General features: G+C 39.2%; 1 protein-coding gene across 1 annotated transcript in view; it reads left to right on the top strand.

The window, feature by feature from the left end:
• The window catches only part of CSMD1 (CUB and Sushi multiple domains 1), a 3,127,153-nt gene that overhangs the window by 2,765,088 nt on the left and 340,945 nt on the right, over positions 1–21,120 (top strand). Inside the window, 2 exon segments of the mRNA XM_053711946.1 lie at positions 2,245–2,433; positions 7,199–7,384. Of these exon segments, the coding sequence (XP_053567921.1) occupies positions 2,245–2,433; positions 7,199–7,384 (375 nt within the window).

Below are 21,120 nucleotides of genomic sequence, written 5' to 3'. Positions count from 1 at the left end.
AACAAAAAAATAAGAATATAAATTTGGCATAGGTGTGAGATGGAAGTCACACTTAAAAAGTGTTTTAGAATAAAGAAAAATATATAAATATAAAATAAATATTTTTTTTTTTAAAAAAGGTGAAAAAAAAGTATTACCTGTGGCGGGACTTTGCTTTTAGAGAATAGGTACTTGGGGGAAGTGTGGCATCTTGTGCGACAACCAAAAGCTGATTTGGAGGGCACCACCCTTGACTCAGGGTCCTGCAGGGAGATGACAGGGATGGTGAGTGAGGATTGAGTTTGTGGCCTATCCACGTGTGTTTCTACTATCTCAGTCAGATGGACAAGTGTGGCATTAAGCATATTCATTTGGCTCTGTTGCCTCCTTAATACCTGCTGTTGCTTGAGTCTGGTAAGCACTCTGGGCTCAGGGGTGTCCCTCTGTCTTGGGGACTGAGAGGGTCTTTCTGTGTGGACAGTAGGCCAAACATTGGTAGTGGTGGTGGAGACTCTACTATACGGAATATAGTTTAAATGCTGCACTTGTTGATGCTGCTGAGGAGGATACTGTGGGGATGCATCATATGCTGCTGAGGATGATGCTATGGGAGATGCATCCTGTGCTGCTGCTGAAGTGGATGCTGTAGGGGATACATCATATGCTGCTTATGAGAGGGATGCTTTGGGAGATGCACCATATGCTGCTACTCTTCATACCCAAACATGTGGTATGTTCTCTGTGATGAGGCTGGAGAAGGGCCAGAAGTATCCTCTACCTCATATGCCCTAGGCTGTTGTGTGTCACCTTCAAAAAAACTTCAGACATGCCTAAGGAATGTCACTGTTCAGCATATTCTCTAAGACAGCAAGACTAATTTTACAAACAGAATAGACTATTTCACTTTTTAATATGATTTTAATTTTACATTTTGAAATATATTATACTTAAAATATAATTTTTCTCTGTGTATTTAAAGGGACATGGATCCAAATCTTTCATGATTCAGATAGAGCATATACGATTTTAAACAACTTTCTGATTTACTTCCATTGTCTAATATGCTTAGCTCTCTTAAAGGGACACTGGACCCAAATTTTTTCTTTTGTGATTCAGATAGAGCATGAAATTTTAAGCAAGTTTCTAATTTACTCCTATTATCAAATTTTCTTCATTCTCTTGGTATCTTTATTTGAAATGGAAGAATGTAAGTTTAGATGCCGGCCCATTTTTGGTGAACAACCTGGGTTGTTCTTGCTAATTGGTGGATAAATTTATCCACCAATAAAAAGTGCTGTCCAGAGTTCTGAACATAAAAAAAGCTTAGATGCCTTCTTTTTCAAATAAAGATAGCAAGAGAATGAAGAAAACATGATCATAGGAGTAAATTAGAAAGTTGATTAAAATTGCATACTCTATCTGAATCACAAAAGAAAAAATTTGGGTCCAGTGTCCCTTTAAGAGAGCTAAGCATATTAGACAATGGAAGTAAATCATGAAAGAAAAAATTTGGGTTCAGTGTCTCTTTAATATAATTTGTTTAAAACCAGGTTAGGTTGAGGAGTTGGATGCTTGCTGCTGATTGGTGGATGCACATTTATGCCTCTTTTTTATTGGTTTACTGATGTGTTAAGCTAGCACCCTGTAGTGCATTGCTGATCTTTCAACAAAGAATACCAAGATCATGAGGCAAAATTGATAATAGAATAAAAAAATGAAAAGTTGTTTAAAATGCTATGCTCTCTCTGAATAATGAAAGTAAAATTTAGAGTTGTATGTCTCTTTAAATAAAGTAGTACTAATATGATTTTAAATGGGTACTTTATTTACAATATTTACTTTGTACAGTCAATATGTTGATTTTAGCTCTTTATTTTATTGAGTACAATACTATAATGTATGCCTATCCTTCACATTCTGAAATGTAGGTTTCCTCCCATAGCAAGATACACCACTCTCAATGTAAAATGTTGCCTTTAGAGAATTATGTGAATTACTTTGTATCAATGATGGATCTTTTAAGACAATCTCGCTTGAGTGAAGAACTTTAGAGAATTGGACCCTAAGCATAGGGCTCCCTTTATTAAGGGTTGAGTTACTGCAAATCATGTCCACTGGAGCTGTCTGTATTTATCATAGCAGAAGCATTTCACATCATTTCGCATCATATGATATTAAAATGATTTTGTGCTGCTACAAAGCAGATAAATATTTGACTTTAGAATATTTATTACATTTTAATTTATTGCTATCAATTTATTTTAGCAACCTATTGCAGTTTGAATACAGTGATACCAAATGGTGGAATATTAAACCGGACCGGAATAGAACTTGGATCCAAAGTATACTACTACTGTAATCCAGGATATCAAATGATTGGAAACAATATCACCACATGCATAAAAAATGCAAATGGGATATACGAATGGGCTTCACCAGTTCCTATATGTAAGGGTAAGTTATAAATAAAATAATATAAATTCACATTAAATAGTTTAGCCAAGAAAAAAAAAAATTATGAATATAATTTGTATTATAGCTCATATTGGTGCTTTATGAGAGCGTTGATATCTCATAAATGACAAAACTTAAAAGTATTTTACATGCAGTTTATAATTAATACTAATAGCCTTTGCATATTAATATAGCATTGACTTGCAGCCATTTGTCCATTGCTTGACTTTATAATAGAATGTATGTGTCATAGACATCACAGGATCCCGGTAACTCCTACTGAACAACTCTCATCAGTGGTCATTTTCAAGCGACATGACATGAAAGTGCAAAGGAAAAATGCTCTAATGTGTTATTATTGTGATGTTGCTATTGTTAACCCCTGTGTAGAGAGAGGAACACATCTAGTCCAAAAACAAAAAAAAAAAGAAGACAAATGTGTGTAGCTACGAATCAGCAGCTACCTCCCAGTCATGCATTGCTACTACTAAGGATATGTACATTTGCTTTTCATTAATGCATACCAACAGAGGCGTAACTAGAAACCACAGGGCCCAGGTGCAAGAATCTAAGAAGGGCCCCCCCACCCAAAAAAAGTGAATTTGATACATATCTTTTTTTTTTTTTTTTTTTTTTTTTTACTTTTAACACAGAAAAAAAATGTGAATCAGATTACATGTCTGCAAAAGGAGGTACACTGTGCCCACTGTCTGTGAGATGGTCTGACCCCCTATTACTGTATATAGTGACACTGTTTAACCCACCAGTACTGTATATAGTGAGTCAATGACACAGTCTGTAATCTGACGGTGAGATGACTGGCCTGACCCTACCCGCCCCAGTATTTTATAAAGTGACCACAGTAGTCTGTGACATGGTCCAGCCCCCCGTACTGTATATAGTGGTACTGTATAAACTGACACTGTTTCCCCTCTGCCCCCCCCCCCATGCTGTCAGAGACACTAGTGAAGCATCATGTCACACACATGATATCAGTGCAGGCAGTGGCAGGTCAACGTTTTTATTGTAAATTTTTTTTTTTTTTTTTAAGCTGGGCCCTCAACCTTGGGGGCCCAGTAGCAATTGCGACCTCTGCACCCCCTGTAGTTTCGCCCCTGCATACCAAATAATAAAGTAAATTTGACAAATTAAGTGAATTTAAAAGTATCTTAAAGTGACAAATTCTGACTGAATCATGAAAGTTTAATTTTGATTATCATGTTTTTTTTATATTATTATTATACTTGGGATCAGTAAAACCAGAATCATCCTGGATATTATTGACCTGAATATTATGTAAAAGTTGATTAGTCTGGATTTTAGTGGGAGCACTATTGTAAAATAGATTTAACTTCTCTGTATTGACATTTGAATATTCCTCAAAATACATCAATGGCTGAATAGCGCTACTTGTGTTAACAAAGGCAATAATCAGATAGTAAATAATGTCCATGTACAGCAAAATGCACTGTATGCAGGTCATTTCTAACAGTTAGAAAAATAGTCTACCAGTGAAAACTTTATAGTTTAAGCTTTTCCTGACAGCAAGACTTGCCAGGCAAATACATCTGAAATAACACAAAGCTTTCAATTGTTGCACACCCATTCTTTTATCAAAGCCTTTGAAATGATAAACATTTTTTGCATGGAAAATTACATTTTACAATTGATAGTTTGTTAGTTTCAGTGCTTCCCTTTGGAATTGCTATAAATATCTACTTTTATATGTTGGCATTAGCATAAGATTTCCCTACATGCTAAAAATTAATTGAAAAAGTGATTTTTCCTGCATTAAACGAACATTTACCATGCTTTGTACCAAAGTAAATACTGTATATTTCTTTAGATTATTCTGACATTCTCAAAATGTGTGCAACGAATAACCTGATTAAGAACTACTGCAATAATTCAGTAGCTGCTATTTCAGGGTCATCCTACTCTGTAGGATCCTATACATATTGATTGGAGTTTATTCTTCAGTAAAGGGTCTTGTGTTCAAGACCTAGCAGACTACTTTTTAAACAAAACATGTACTATCCAAAGCAACATCCCAACACCAACCTGCAATATTCCAACAACAGGCCAAGTTACTCCCTCTGCCACCCTCTGCATCTTTCATCCAGCCACTGAGAATGAAGTTTCTTCCTCATGCCTCACTACCTGCCCACTCGACCATATCCCTTCCCATCTAATACCCCCCCTATCTTCTACCCTCACTCCTGCTCTTACCCACATCCTCAACCAATCTCTCTCTACCGGTTCATTCCCATCTTCTTTCAAACACGCAAAAGTCACTCCCATACTCAAAAAACCCTCCCTCGACCCTAATTCTCCTGAAAGCTACCACCCCATATCACTGCTTCCACTAGCATCAAAACTCCTTGAAAGACTAGTTTACAATCGTCTAACCTACTTCCTGTCCTCCAACTCCTTGCTTGACCTCCTGCAATCCGGATTCTGCCCCAAACACTCAACTGAGACTGCCCTTACCAAGGTTACGAACGATCTTCTCTCTGCTAAAAATATTGGCCACTACTCTATACTCATCTTACTTGACTTCTCAGCTGCCTTTGACACAGTTGACCACCCCCTCCTCCTACAGAACCTTAGCTTTTTTGGCCTAGGTGACACTGCTCTTTCCTGGATTCACTCCTATCTTTCTCACAGATCTTTTTCTGTGTCATTTGTCGGCGAATCCTCCTCTCCAATGCCTCTGTCTGTTGGAGTACCTCAAGAATCTGTTCTGGGTCCTCTACTCCATTTATACTTCTTCGCTGGGTAAACGTATCAACAGTTATGGCTTCAAATATCAGCTCTATGCTGATGACATCCAGATCTACCTCTCCACCCCTGCTCTCTCTCCCTTTGTCCTCTCTTATGTCAGCGACTGCTTATCTGGTATTTCTTCCTGGCTGGCCTCTCACCACCTAAAGATTAACATCTCCAAGACTGAGATCCTTCTTATCCCCCCCTCAAGCTCTACGCCGACTTCTGACTTCTCTATCCCTAATGACAGCATCACCAATTTCCCATCGCCCCAAGTCCGCTGCCTCGGAGTTACACTTGACTCAAATCTATCCTTCCTACCCCATATCCAATTGCTTTCTACAACCATCTATGCAATATTTCCAAGACTCAACCTTTTCTGTGCACTAACACCACAAAGTAAATAATACACTCCCTTGTTATTTCCCGACTTGACTACTGCAATAACATACTTAAAGGCCTTCCTCTTTCCCACCTCTCTCCTCTTCAATCCTGCCTAAATGCCTCTGCCAGGCTGATCCAGCTTTCCCGTCACTCTATATCTGCTGCACCTCTCTGCGAGTCCCTTCATTGGCTCCCCATTCACAGCAGAATTAAATTCAAAATTCTCACCCTTGCATACAAAGCGTTCACCAACACTGCTCCCCTCTACCTATCCTCTCTAATCAACAAGTATACTCCAGCCCGCCCACTAAGATTCAACAATGACCTACTCCTTCCATCTGAGACTATCACCTCTTCTCATGCTAGACTGCAGGACTTCTGTCGTGCAGGACCTACCCTCTGGAACACTCCCCTCGTGCTGTCAGGATTTGCTCTAATCTTTCTTCCTTTAAATGCTCTCTGAATACTTTTCTGTTCAGAGAAGCCAACCACCCAACTCAATAATATTTCTCTTACCTAACAACATTTCCCTCATTCAATCTTGCAGTCCTCACCTCCTGTTTCTTAACCTCATACCCTTCTAGATTGTAAGTTCCCATGGAAATAGGGCCCTCAATTCCTCCTGTATGTGTTTGTAAATTTTGTCCTGTCTCTTACAAGTTTTATATTATTGTTTTATTTAAATGAATTGTATCCATGAAGAGCGCTGCAGAATATGATGGCGCTTCATAAATAAAGTATAATAATAATAATAATAATAGTACTTTATGACACCGAATATATATATTTTAGCTGTTGTACAACTTTGTTTTTAGGTAGAGAAAACCCAATGTAAAGGACCAAAAAGAAAATGTTTTCTGCATTGAGTTAACTACCACCAGGATTTAACCCTAATGGGATAAGGCTGTGTGCCACACTCTGTCCACCAATATAACCTCCTCTTCACTAACCATTCCCCATCATCTTTGAAGTGGTTAAACACATACATACAAATGACCATTTGTGAAATAATAAAACTATAGCACTAATTAATTCACCTTATTAGTTCAGTTGTTTACCTTTTGCAATGAACCCCCATTTATCTATTTCAATCTGCCTAATATTACTGATCTATTCTCTGCAATCCCTACATCTCTACGCAGAGAATACTGTGCTGTAATTTATAAGAGAACATTTTAAATAAAAGTAATTTTTTTTAAGGTACTTTTGTGACAGCCAACATAGGCCTAGTTTCCATTGAGGTGGTAAGGTTTGGAAACTAGTTGTAAGATATAAAATATTCATAGACTTTAATGGAGATACATGTTTTTACCACCAGTTTCCACAATTTGCCACCTCAATGGAAACTAGGCCATAGTTTGCTTGCAATCATAGCTAAATCCCAAAACATATGTTGTGTCTTAACAAGTGCTAGCATCTTATCTTTTATCCTAAATAAATAACTATGGGTGTTTAAAAACATATGTAAAAGAACACATACTGATGTCTCATTTAACAAATGTATTAATTGAAATTACTTTCTCCAAAGTTTGGATATAAAATAATATTTTGTTATTTATTTAATTTGCATTAAATGTGACATGTAAACCAATATATTATTGTTTTTTGATTTTAGCTATATCCTGCGGAATTGCCCAGGCACCTGGAAATGGTTCTGTTTCTGGAAATCAGTTTACTTTAGGAAACAAAGTGATATATGAATGCAATGAGGGCTACAGATTACAATTTAGTCAACAATCAACAGCAGTATGTCAAGAAGATGGATCATGGAGTAATGCAGGCAAGCCACCTGTTTGTCAGCGTAAGTATAAACAAATGTTATTTTCTTTGAGATATACTAATGTCTGCTCTATATTCAAGACTTAACAGAGCAATCCAGTTGTACTATAACACAATCTTTTCCCCAAAAACTCTGACTTAAAGACAAAGCTTTCTTCTTTTTTTTTTTAATATATTTTAAAGTATTTTTTTGCTCTTAATTTTCCATAAGATCTCTTTGATTTTAGAATGCTGGTTGAAATTTAGAGATGGATAATAAAGAATATGGCAGTTATTTATCAAGATAGGAATGCAGCTTGAGAACCCTTGTGGTGCAAGTTAAGTAGCCTATCTGCCACTCAAGAGTTGGAGGACTTAGAGGGACAGTAAAGTCATAATTAAATTATCTTGATTAAGATGGAGCATGAAGAGTTAAACAACTTCCCAATCTACTTCTGTTATTAAATTTGCTTTGTTCTATTGGTATCCTTTTTTGTAAAGATTACCTAGGTAGGCTAAGGAGCAGCAATGCACTACTGGGAACTAGCTGCTGATTGGTGGCTGCACATATATGTCTCTTGTCATTTGCTCACCAGATGTGTTCAACTAGCTCCAAGTAGTGCACTGCGGATTCTGAACCTACTTTTCAACAAAGCATACCTAGAGAACAAAGCAAATATGGTAATAGAAGTAAACTGGAGAGTTGTTTAAATGTGCATGTTCTATCTGAACCAAGAGAGATTGATTTTGACTTTACTGCCCATTTAAAACAACCCAGACTCATTCATCCAGGGTGTTTGACAAACCCTGCTCTCACACAATTGGTTGTATAAAAGGTTACAGGGCTGCTCATATAAAATTAATTTTAAACACTTTGATGCTTTTAAATAAATCATTGTTTACATTGGAGAATGGTGAAAATGTGATCTGTGGAGCTGAAACCAGGAGCAGCCGAGAGACATTTTGCCTATTCTGTGGTTCAGTGAACTGGGGCACTGCAATTCCCCAGTCTGTGTCTAACAGCACAATAGAGTACTGCTCTTTTTGTGAGTATATAAGCTGTTTTGTTTTAGAAGGTTGTAATTACATGATTGTTCTGCACTAGGAGGAGCCTTCAAATGTTTGTGTATTTCAGAGTTGTACTTGAAGGGACAGTACACTGTAAAATTGTTTTTATATGAATGTATTTTCAATGACTTGTTCTACCAGCTGCAGAGTATAACATTTATGTGAAATTATATTTACAGGTTTATTTGTGTATATGAAGTAGCTGGTTTTGTGCTTTTAAACCACAGCCTATTACAAGGGTTGAGCTTCAGGTAATATCAGATCTCATTATGTTATTACTTTTATGTACACATACTTGCTTCCTTATCTTATATTTGTCTAGAAAACCAAAGCTCAATACTTAGAGAGAATAATGGAAAATTATCATTTTATTACTTAAAGGGACACTGAACCCAATTTTTTTATTTTGTGATTCAGAGAGAGCATGACATTTTAAGAAACTTTCTAATTTACTCCTATTATCAAATTTTCTTCATTCTCTTGGTATCTGTATTTAAAATGTAAGAATGTAAGTTGATATACAGGCCCATTTTTGGTGAACAACCTCGGTTGTCCTTGCTGATTGGTGGATAAATTCATTCACCAATAAAAAAAAGTGCTGTCCAGAGTCTGAATAAAAAAAAAGCTTAGATGCCTTCTTTTTTAAATAAAGATAGCAAGAGAACAAAGAAAAATTGATAATAGGAGTAAATTAGAAAATTGCACGCTCTATCTGAATCACAAAATAAAAAAATTGGGTTCAGTGTCCCTTTAACTATCATGCCCCCCACTGAGAGTGTAATGTCTTTTGCTGGCTGTAATCTCTTCTGCTGGCTTTGTTTACTTAGGCTATTCAATAGAATATACTCCAGTACAGAAACTTTCAGTATAGGTTGGGATACCACAGGCTAAATCAGCTATTTCAAATGCCAAAATAGGGGGTGAAGGAGCTACTTGTAAACAATTTAAAACACTCCAGCAGGTAAAATCAATCATTGGGAACAATTTAAAGGGGAGAACATTTTTGGGTGAACTGTACCTTAAAAGATGGAATTTTAGAAGAGCTGCCAGTTTGGATGGATTATCACTATCTGTGAACATTGTGTGGAAGTCACCTTATTTATTTGGACTACCATTTGGGGACTTTTTGCCTTTTATTTTATGTATATTTGTTGTTTATTTTGGTGCCCCCTATTGGTTGATATTTTATTCCCATTTTTTTGTTCAGTAGAGCTGCTCAAGTGACTGCTTGTGTATTCTTAAATGGACACTGGACACTATATACATTTTATGTGCCTCCTCTTTTTATTTTGCATCTTAGGTTTCACAGTATCTGAAGGAGAGTTTCTGTGCATGGGCAAACATATCAACCCTGGAATTTAGTTAAAACAAGATTTGAACATTGCAGCATCCATGATTAGAGGGGGAGGGGAATAACCTTATAAAATGCTTGTAAAATTGTATTTAGTGTTTAATGTCTCTTTAAATGCAGACAGCAGATGCTACATCACTCACCCTAAGGAGGGCAGACATGTTCCCTAGCTGGGAATATTGTCCATACTTATGTCTATACTATAATGAGGGTTAATATGGCAAATTATCCCACTTGTGTTTCATATGTTATAGCATAGACAAAATAAGGTTTTGCATATATTGTATTATTTCTAAATATGACAAATTTTCCCAGTGGGACAAATAGCAGCTAAAATAATTGAAAAATATATAGAAAAGTTTAAAAAAAAACTAGAATAACATGAATGTAACAAGAAATAATAATATAAATATAACTATATGTAACACTAAAGCAGTAGAACTGTACTAAATTTGATATACAAAAACAAATAAATGGGTTCCTTGAAAAAGCTGGTGTAATTCCAGGGAAATTTACGTCAGATGTTATTGTGCGACTGAACAGACTGTTTTGTCACGCTGAAGGGGTTATACTTGGCATACCCTACTATTGTTGCTTAGCAAACTCGCCTGTACTATAGCTTGATACTTAACACTGAGCAGTTTATATATGCTTTGTTTATACCTTGTGACTTTAATCTGTATTATAGCCCTTTTGTGCTTTTTTTTTTATTTTATTTTTTTTTTATTATTATTTTTATTAAAGATTTTAGTGATAACAATCTTTTCTGGTCATCAACACGTCAGTACTGTAAAGAACAACATTGCAATGGAACAATTTTAAGTTAATGTCTATCATGCTGACTTTAATTTTAGATAAGGATAGGTCGTCATCTCTTGTCCAGGTTCTTCTCGTGGGCCTTTAATATCAGCAGGAAAAGTATGGTAGTCGTCTGGCTCACTGGGACTGAAATTGGATAATCAGGGGGGGAGTAATAATATAACAAACAAACTGGGGGATTAAAGTTTAACATTTGGTCCTATTCCTGGTTCTGCAAGGTATCTTCATTATCTGGATTGAGTCTCGCTGTATGAGTATTCGTAAATACAGTGCATAATATTATTTTCTGCAAGATAGGTAAACCACCGGTGCATCTCATCGTATGAATAGGGTAAGTGAATATGGTATCAATTCTTTAGTCTATTGTTCTCAGCCCATGGTATAAGTGTGTTTACAGCTCATTATCTGGTAAGTAAGAATTGTCTGGGAATGTTGCTACTGTCTAGGCGGTGGGTGTGTTGTGAAGTGATTCTTGCCAAATGAACTTAGCATTCAGAAAGGTGTCCATTTTATTGCGGCAGAGGTAGCCATATTGTTCTAATGATAGCTGGTCTTCTACTTCATCTAACCACATTAATTTAGAGATAGTCATGGGTTTTTTCCAGTGACGAGCTATTAATTTCCTAGCACTGTTAAGGCCAATCTGTAACACTAATAATTTAAGGCGGCAAGTCAATTTGGGTAGGTCGTTTAACAAAGCTATGTGTGGGGTTAGTGTGAAGTCAGTGGATATGCTTTGCCTAAAATGCAACTCCACTGCATTCCAGAGAGGACGAATTCTGGGGCATTGCCACCACATATGCAATAAGCTACCACGGCTACCACATTCTCTCCAGCATCTGTCTGGCACAGTCGGGTATATGCTATTTAACCTTGATGGGGTTAAGTACCATCGGAGGAGAATTTTAAAATTAAGTTCTAATATCACTGCTGATGTCGAGGATTTCTTAACCGAACTGAATATGTGTACCCATTTGTCATGGTCTATGTGACTTGCAAGGTCTAGGTTCCATCTAGTGGTAAAGGGTGGCAGTGAGTCAGTATGGTTTTTAATGAGAAGTTTACGGGATATGGATAGTGTGCCGCGTGGTATAAGGCCCCCATGACATATTTGTTCAAATGCTGTGAGTTTTCTAAGGAAGTCGGTCTTGAACGGGGAGGTATGTACGAAGTGGTGTAGTTGTGCGTACTTTAACCAGTTCGTGAATTTGCCGTCTGCTAGATCAGTCAATTTATCCCTTTCTAGAAGTTTGCCTGCTTCAATAAAATTGAATAAAGGGATAGTATAATCCCATTCGGTTAGTCTTTGATACCCTTTGTCTAGCCCACCCACCATCTCGACATTCAGCACTATAGGGAAAAGGGGGGATCTACTAGTGGAGATGTGTGTCTTAGTGGCAACTATGTGGTCCCAGTTCTTAAATAGCTGTTTATGTATGTTTAATTGTCGGCATTGTGGAGGTCTGAGTTCATTCGGTACCCAGCATAGGGCATGTACTAGTGGTGTTTTAAGTATATGAGAGTCTAATGTAACCCAGGCCTTACATTCCTGTTTTTTGTGCCAGTCCATGATCCTTTGGAGTGTCACTGCCTGATAGTATTCTTCAATTTTGGGAAGGCCTAGTCCACCCTCTGTAATTGGTCTGTACATTGTGTCTCTATTGATTCTAGGCCTACATTTTCCCCAGACAAACGAATTGAGGCTGTTTTGCAGTCGCGTCATGTACCATCGGGGGATGTGCAGTGGTAGTGTTTGGAGAATATATGTGATTCTAGGGAGTGTGGTCATTTTTATAGCTTGTATTCGTCCCCACCAAGATATAGGCTTATTGGTCCATGTTTTAAGGTCCCTTTGCGTGTTGATAAGCAAAGCGTTGTAGTTTCTGTCGAAGAGTGTCGTCTGGATGGGAGAGAGGTAAATCCCTAGATATTTAATTGTGTCAGTTTTTAACTTTAGTGGGCATATTGCAGATAAGGATTGGAAATGGGCGTCTGTAAGCGTAATGTTTAAAATTTCAGATTTTTGTTTATTGACAAGGAAATTAGAATATTGTCCGAATCTGTCTAGCTCAGTTAAAATTTCTGGGATAGATGTGTGAGGGGAAGAAACCGAAAACAGGAGGTCGTCCGCATAGGCGGCTATTTTATAGTTTTGATGGCCAAATGATATTCCTTTGATGTTTGAATTTCTACGAATATGGGATGTCAATACTTCCATCATTAAGATAAATAAAATTGGAGATAAGGGGCATCCTTGTCGTGTGCCATTGCGTATGGGGAGTGTGTCTGAGAGGGTACCATTGACTTTTACTTTTGCATTTGGGTGAGAATATAAACTGAAAATTCTGTTAATAATTTTTGGGCCGAATCCTATGTTTTTTAGGGTTTCCAATAAGAAATGCCAATCTATCCGGTCGAATGCTTTTTCTGCGTCTATGGCCATTAAGACCGATTCAATATTGTTGCTCTTTGCATATTCCATAAGGGTCAGTGCCCTGAGGGTGTTGTCTCTGGCCTCTCGGCCCGGCACAAATCCCACCTGGTCTGTGTGCACGATGTCTCGGAGTACTAAGTTTAAACGGTTAGCTATAACTTTTCCCAAGATCTTAATGTCTGTGTTGAGCAAAGATATAGGCCGATAACTACCTGGGTCTTCTTGTGGTTTGTCTGGTTTCAGGATTACTGAGATGTGGGCGGATAAAGAGTCGTCAGAAAGTTGTATACCTTTGTCTAGTGAATTAAAAAGTTTAAGTAGGTGTGGGGCCAGGATTGGGCAATAAGTTTTGTAATATTGATTGGGAAGTCCGTCAGGTCCCGGACTTTTGCCAACGGGAAGTTCTTTAATAGCTCTCAAAATCTCTGTCAGGGTGATGGGACTCTCTAGATTTGAAGCTTGTGTCTGTGTTAATTTGTTTAGGGCAGCCGAATCTATGTAAGTCCTCATGTCTTGTATATGGGCTGGGGATGCATTTGTAGGTAGGTTATATAATTGCTGATAGAAGGCTTGAAAGTGGGAAGCTATGTCTTTGCTGTCTAGGATTATATTCCCTTGTCTGGTTTTAAGTTTGTGAATATGCGTGAGGGTATTTCTGTCTTTTAAAATGTTTGCGAGAATTTTACCTGGTCGGTTCCCCTCGTAAAAATATTTTTTTTTTAGCGATATAGCCTTCCTCTGGGCTTCCGAATATAATAAGGTATTGAGTTCTTTTCTGGCGGAGGTCAGGGCTGTTAGCATAAGTCGGTCTGAAGGAGAGTGTTTGTGTTGTAACTCTAGTGTGTATAGCTTGCTAGTCAGCGTGTTTAGTAAGGTATTGTGTTGTTTTTTAATGTAGGCTTTGTGTTTAATACACTCTCCACGGATCACTGCTTTATGAGCCTCCCAAACACTGCGTGGTTGTGTCTCAGGGATGGCGTTGTGGTTAAAATACTCAGTTAAGGTGGTCGTGAGTTTTTGTGTTGTTGGAGGGTAGTGTAATAGGTAGGTGTCTAACCTCCACACAAAGGGGTGTATTGGGGAGTCAGGCCAATGTATTGTCATGGTGATCATCGAGTGATCTGACCATGGTGTTGGTACAATATCCGTGTCCGCTAGTAAGGAAAGGCTGGATTGATCGAGGTATAGATAATCGATCCTGGAGTACATGGACCAGGGGTGGGAGTAAAAGGAGTAGCCTCTCTGAGCAGGATGTTGTGTTCTCCAAGTGTCGACTAGTCCCAGTTGGCTAAAGCATTTATATATTGAATTAGGGGGGCGTGGCGATTTGTTTGTGTTAGTTGATGTGGTATCTAATGTAGGGTCCATAGCGACGTTTAGATCTCCCCCCAGTATTACTATACCTTTTCTGGAATCATTAAGCATTGATGTGAGTTTGTTGTAGAATCTATTTTTATTCGTGTTAGGTGCATAGACGTTGATTAGGGTGAGAGGTCTATTGTAAATAAGACCAACTAATATGAGTATTCTGCCTTCCTTGTCTGTTATCTTGCGGAGCAATTTAAAGGGTAGGGAGTTGTGTAGGAGGATACCTACTCCATTTTTTTTATTTTTTTCGTGGGAGTTAAAGAAGCTCAGCGGGAAGTGTTTATTGGAAAACCTAGGTTCCTCTGTTTGTGGGAAGTGTGTTTCTTGAACAAAGACTATAGAACATTTTTGTTTGGCGAACCAATTCAGGGCTACTGATCTCTTGGTGGGTGAATTCAGTCCTTTGGCATTTTGTGTGGTTATTTTTAATAGTCTAGAGGTCATGGTTGTCTTGAGTGATACAGGTAGCTAAAGTGTTAGAGAAAGATGTCTTACCATAGGCTGTTAATCTATGCTGAGGGTGTAGTTGCCTGGTGTTTTGTGTGGTAAGCGATTGTAGATGCTGTTTAAGTAGATTTACGATGTCCCTTGAAGGAGATGTGCACCGGTGATACCTCGCAGAAGTACTAAAACGGAACAATAAAAAACATTGATTAACATGAGAAAACATTTCAATGTTAAAGGGAAGAAAAGAAGAAAAGGAAAAAGGAGAAGGAGAACACAATCAAGTAACAATAACTTAGACTAAACTTAGGATCAGAAAGGTGATTCCCTTTCCTGAAGGTGAGCAATGGAGGGAAAGCAGTTACACTATAACCTCAATGTCCCCTCTCAGGGCTAGGGGAATGATCTGTAATAGAGGGAGTTCCAGATTATTAAGTGAAAGTCTTATGAGAGTTCATCTCAGAACGGTACGGTCTTGTGGGCCTGATATGTCAGGCGGACTTATCCTTTGACAAGCAGAGGCAGTTCATCAGGATGGCTCTATAGTGGGAGTTGGTGATCTGCGGGATGAAGTATTAGCCACTTTGCGCTTCTTTGAAATGGTGGTCCACTTTTGTCTCTGCAATTTTGGGAGGGAGAGTTCTGTAGGAAAGGTGTTTTCTTCCTGTTCTGTCAGTTGGGGTATTTGTTTTGGTGGTGGGATGTGGAGTTGAGAGCAGAAGGGATGCAGGTCCTCTAGATCTTTGTACGTATATTCTTTATTGTCTTTAACTACCTTAATTGCGAAAGGGAATCCCCAGCGGTAAGGGATGTTGTGTTCTTGTAGGTGAGTAGTGAGGAATTTGACGTTTCGCCGCCTTGAGAGAGTGAGCGGGCTGAGATCTGCAAAGATTTGTATATTATCACCATCTTTGTGGATTGGCGCTTTCTTTCTGGCAGCTGTAAGTAACTTTTCTTTATCTTTATAGTTGTGACAACGAAGTATGATATCTCTCGGTGGTGCTTTTGGCAGGGGCTTAGGCTTTAGTGCTCTGTGAGCTCTGTCTAAAGAGATGTTAGATGCTTCTTCATCATCTAAGAGAAAAGTGAACAGGTCCTGTAGGTATTGTGGGATAGAGGCATTTTGGATGTTCTCAGATATTCCTCTTATTCTAAGGTTCTGCCGTCTGCCGCGGTTGTCCAAATCCTCTATTTGCATCTGCATTTGTTTCATTTCCTCAGCTTGGTATTGTGGCTGCATGGAGTGTAGGTTTATCGGTTCAGATATTTCTTCTGCATGCTCCTCTAGTTGGAGTACTCTGTTACCCAAATCTGTAACGTCTTTTTTGACATCAGCAAGACCTTCCTTAATAAGTTGGCTAACTTGACTCATGAAAGATGCAAAGTCCTCCTTTGTTGGCAGGGATTGTAGGTCTGCTTTAGTAAGAGGAGTATTAGGATCTGAGTGTATTGTATCTGTGTCTTCATCTTGAATACTGTCATTTGAGCTGGGGGAGTTAGGTAATACCGTGGTACTTGTGTCCACCGTTTTGAAGAATGTGTTTAATTTTGTGGATGATAATGCAGTTGTTTTATTTGTCTTGTCTCCTTTAGGCAGGCGTTTAGATGTCATTGTGGTGCTTGTTATGCTGTCTGAGCTGTTGTTTATGTCTAGCAGAGGGCTATTTGCACTTGAGGTAGTTTAGATTTAGTTGTCTTAGTGGCTGTCTGAGCGTTCACCGCCTGGGTTTTATAGCTATATTAAGTAGATAAAGCTGAGTGTTAATAGTGGCTCCTGTAGTACTGTGTGTGTTCACCTGTGACCTGTGAAGCCGTCTCACTGCCTCAGTGTGCAGGATGTATTGTCTATACCCAGATAGGGGTGGAGAGGAGGCCTCACTGTCTGTAAGGGCCTAGCGGTATCTTTTGTGATGAGTTGGGAGTTTACCTGCTCCCTGGATGGTCGTGGTGACCGCTTATGCCCTCCCTGCTCTTATCCGCTGTGTTAGTTTGGAGCGGTGCTGCCTAGATAGGGGTGATGTGGAGGCCACGTGGGTACTTTTCGGCGCGACTGCTCTGAGCCGTTCTTTGTCAGTAAGAGCTCTGTGGTGTTTTTTATTATGTTAGGCTGGGAGTTTATTTGTTTCTTGGATGGCCGCTGTGTCTGCTTAAGCCCCCCTGCTCTTACCCGCTGAGTTTGTTTGGAGCGGTGCGCACTCCTCAAGTTAAGATGGCGCTTCACTGCACAGTCTCACCCGTTCCCAAGCTGTTAGGTATCCGTGACCTGGGGTGCTCAGTGTCCGTGTCCGGTATATTTTTATTCTCTAAGCGTTGCTGTGTCCATATGTTATCTTTTCTGCCGAACCTGGGTCTGGAAGTCCCTGTTAATATGCCCTAAAAGGGGAAACTGCCCGGAGCATCACATAAGTGCGGCCATGCTGGTGGTTGGCTCGGCTCCGCCTCCTTTTTTTTTATTTTTAATAAATTTTTATTGAAGTTACATAGAAAACAGAATAAAATACATTACCAAGTTAGACCATTAATAACATTGAGCATCCAGGCATGACACATCATATTGTTAAGTGTAAGGTATCCATTTAGTTAAGACGAGGATATTGGGTCTAAGCGTTAAATTAATACGTTGGTGCTAAGATTCTAAAAGGTTGACCATAGAAAGAGAGAACGGATGTCAAGTTCTAGTGAGGTATCAGAGAAAGGTTTGAGCTAACTAAAATGAAACTTCATTTTATTTTTTATAAATTAGGGCTTGGTCTCCACAATTGTATGAGTAAGGATATAAAATAAGCTATAAATTCCCGTTGGGACTGTTATGTTGTGGAGAGTTGGCTTTGGTAGTGACCATAGATAGGTCGTAGGAAATGAGGAAGAAAGGGTATTGCAGTGGGCAAGAGCCACTCGAGTTATAGGGGTAAAGGAGGGGGAAGGGTGAAAAGGGGAGGGCGGAACCAACCATACCAGGGCTGCCAGGTGAGCTTATATATTAGATTGTATACATGAAGCTTAGATGAGTATATATATTAGGTCCAGTATATTAACTTCAACCATAAAAGGACATGTCTATTGTTAACGAGACTAAGGTTAGGAGTTGTTGAAGTGATAAGGAGGTCTGACAACTGAGTCCTGTATCACCAAGGAGTGGCTATTGTGGTGTGTGGATGTAGTATAAAACTTGGGCCAGTGCAATTTTCCCCTGTAAAAGCAGTTGTCACTAGAGTGTGTTACACATAGGGTAAGAGAGCCAAGATGTACAGACCATACTTCAAAAGTACGCCTAAGTCCCGAGTATAAGTTAGTATTTTCGTCCTAGAAACCTGAGAATTAAAACCTGACAAGTGTGTCCTATGGACACCCTTAGCCAGTAACCTCAATAGTTCAGGACAATTACAGCTCTTGCTAATTAAATAGATATGTCAAAAAGTCATGTTCTGTTTTAGCATTCTCAGCATACCGGATTGAAAACGCATCATGGAACTAAGTTAAATATACATAATAAAATGCTCTAACACAAAACTCTAAGCACACAAATCAGACAGTGATAAACTTAACACACAAGAAGGATATCATTATAAATCCCTATACAGTGGTATTGGCAAATGGTCGGAAGAACATACAGATGGCATAAGTAAGGAGACTTAAATAAGATCCTCAATGTAAAAGGCATAACGTAGTATCAAGTGTATCACAGGTGCTAATTTCTCTGGTAAGCGTTTAGTCTAAGTAACTAGAGACAGTGCTGTGGACTGGGCTACTAGCGACCATGAGAACCCAAGGGGCTTTTATATTAAGAGGTATGGTGTCAACCATAAATATTATAAGTAACGATTAATGTCATTATTCAGCTCCTGTATGTGGCAGGTCAAAAAAGAATAAAGTTATTGTGAACCATTGATTATCATTATAGGAGGTTGTAATGGGTCTGTTTGAGGCAGTCTCTCATTTATGCCTTGAGTGGTTCTGTTATGTATGTCCTCAGGTGTGTACTAAGGGGGGAGGAAAAACTACTCCTAAGAATTAGTATGACTTAGATATGTGCACTTGGGGCTGAGCTATGTACCCTTATGGGGTAGTACCGATCATACAAAAATAGAGTGTGCCCAGATGTAGATCTTAATATAAGCAGTGTGAACATATCTCTGTGCTACAATCCGACAGCTCCACCTTTATAAAGCGAAACTCTCAGCGGGCAACACAGGTTCTAGAGTACAGCAGTACTAATGGGGGAAACAGGGATTAACGCAGAATATCTATAAACATGCTCTTGAACTTAAGAAATAGCACAAAAATAAAGTGTAACTCCGTATAAGGGATAAACCAAACACAAGGAACCCTCTCATCAAGAGATCCAAAGACAGGTTAGTACTATAGAGTAGCGTCCCATAGTATGAACAAAGGTTATTCAGTAGCAACGCTAAGCGCTGCTAAGACTTATGGAATCTGAAAGTGTCCCACATGTATGCAGTCTATGGTTTGTACTTGCGTGAGTTCTGAAGCTGGGTCGGTACTGATATAGTAAAGAACTTGGAACGTTCCTCATTAGCCTACACCAGACCTGAAAAGGGACCATGATGGGATCTCAGCGTAGGCCATAATATGAGGTGAGTAGTCACAACCTGGAACAAAGTCACATTTAAGTGAAGGCACTTCCATCCGGGTAAGCTGCATGTACATGTTAGCAAAGGTACATGTGTCAAATCCTTTGTGGTCCCCGACAATCTTTCCTGCTCTCTGTAGAGCGGTATGCCTCATAAATGTTATGCTCCGCTTAGGTCTCAGTCCAGGCCATGCACTCAGCTTAGACCCCGTATCTACAGAAGGTTCTCTAGGTGAAACGACCATCACAATAGCTCTCTGCTGCGTCGGCTCAACAAGAACAGAGAAGGGCCGCAAGGGACTATGCTGCCCGTCTGTGTCTCCCTGCTCCGCCGTCTGATGACTGAGGCCAGTGTTGTCCGCCATGAGCCTCTCAGCTGGATCTCTAAAATCATCCTTGTGACTTTGTGGTAGGACTGATTCAGACCAGTCAGTTTCTCTCCCAACCTCACTCAACAGCGGTGCAGTCTGTGGTTTACCCATAGCGTCCCTCAGGTCAGCGACAAGGGCCTGGTGGTGTAAATCCATGGAGCTTAGTAGATCTGTCAGTGCAGCAAGGATTTGTTTCTCCATTCTACTGTTGTAGAGGTAGGGAGAGTATAGGCGCAGTTTCTCTGTCAGCCGATTTGGTGCGGAGGTTACTGCAGGTGTGTTGTTATATCCTCAGCCGCGGTCTCAGCTAGCCAGTAGGCCTCAGTGGTATTTTTATACTACTTATGCTTTTTCATGATCCTAGAATACAAATCTGGGTCCTGGAGAGTCAGATGAGCAAAAAAGTATTTGCATACTTATGATACCAAAAATCCGTATTTTAAGAGCTAACTTTCAGGAGCAGTAAGATGGTGTGTCTTGTTCTTTAGGCAGTTGGCTCCGCCCCCCGCCCTTTGTGCTTTTAATAAATATTTTACATTTTCACTTTGGAGTTCCTAAATTAGCTGGGTAGCCGAGAAGCTTTGTACCTAAAAGCCTGCAAACAAACAGCTAGATTACAAGTTTGTGCGTTTGTCTTTTAACGCTGAAAATATGGTATTTTCAGCGTTAAACAGCACTGCAGCCATTACAAGTCTTGTCGGTATAGGTGTACCTCAAGCCTTTTAGCCTGTATCGCAACATCAGTACCGCACTCATAAAAATTATGTTTTTTTATGGTATTCCAATAGCGCTGCCATTACGAGTTTTGCCGTGAGGCTAAAAAGCGAAAGTTACAGCCTAAAACGACAAGATCTGTACCGCCATCTAAAGTCAGTAGTTATGAGTTTTACGCTACAAAGCTGTAACATAAAACTCATAACTAATGTGTTAAAAAGTACACTAACACCCATAAACTACCTATTAATCCCTAAACTGAGGCGTTCCTATCTCGCAAACACTATAATAAATTTATTAACCCCTAATCTGCGGCTCCCGACATCGCCGCCACTATTTTTTTTATTAACCCCTATTCCACCGCTCCCCGACATCGTCTCCACTATACTAAAGTTATTAACCCCTAAACCGCTGCCCTCCCCCATTCAAACACTATTTAAATATTATTAACCCCTAATATGCCATCCGCCCACATTGCCCTCACTATACTAAAGTTATTAAGCCCTACACTGCCACCACTATAATAAACCTATTAACCCCTAAACTGAAAGCCCCCCACATTGCAGTAAACTAATTTAAACTAGTAAGCCCTAAACCTAACCCTAACATAACCCTAACC

This window comes from Bombina bombina, chromosome 4, assembly GCF_027579735.1.
Source record: "Bombina bombina isolate aBomBom1 chromosome 4, aBomBom1.pri, whole genome shotgun sequence".
NCBI lineage: Eukaryota > Metazoa > Chordata > Amphibia > Anura > Bombinatoridae > Bombina > Bombina bombina.
This window is presented reverse-complemented; position numbering and strand designations above follow the sequence as displayed.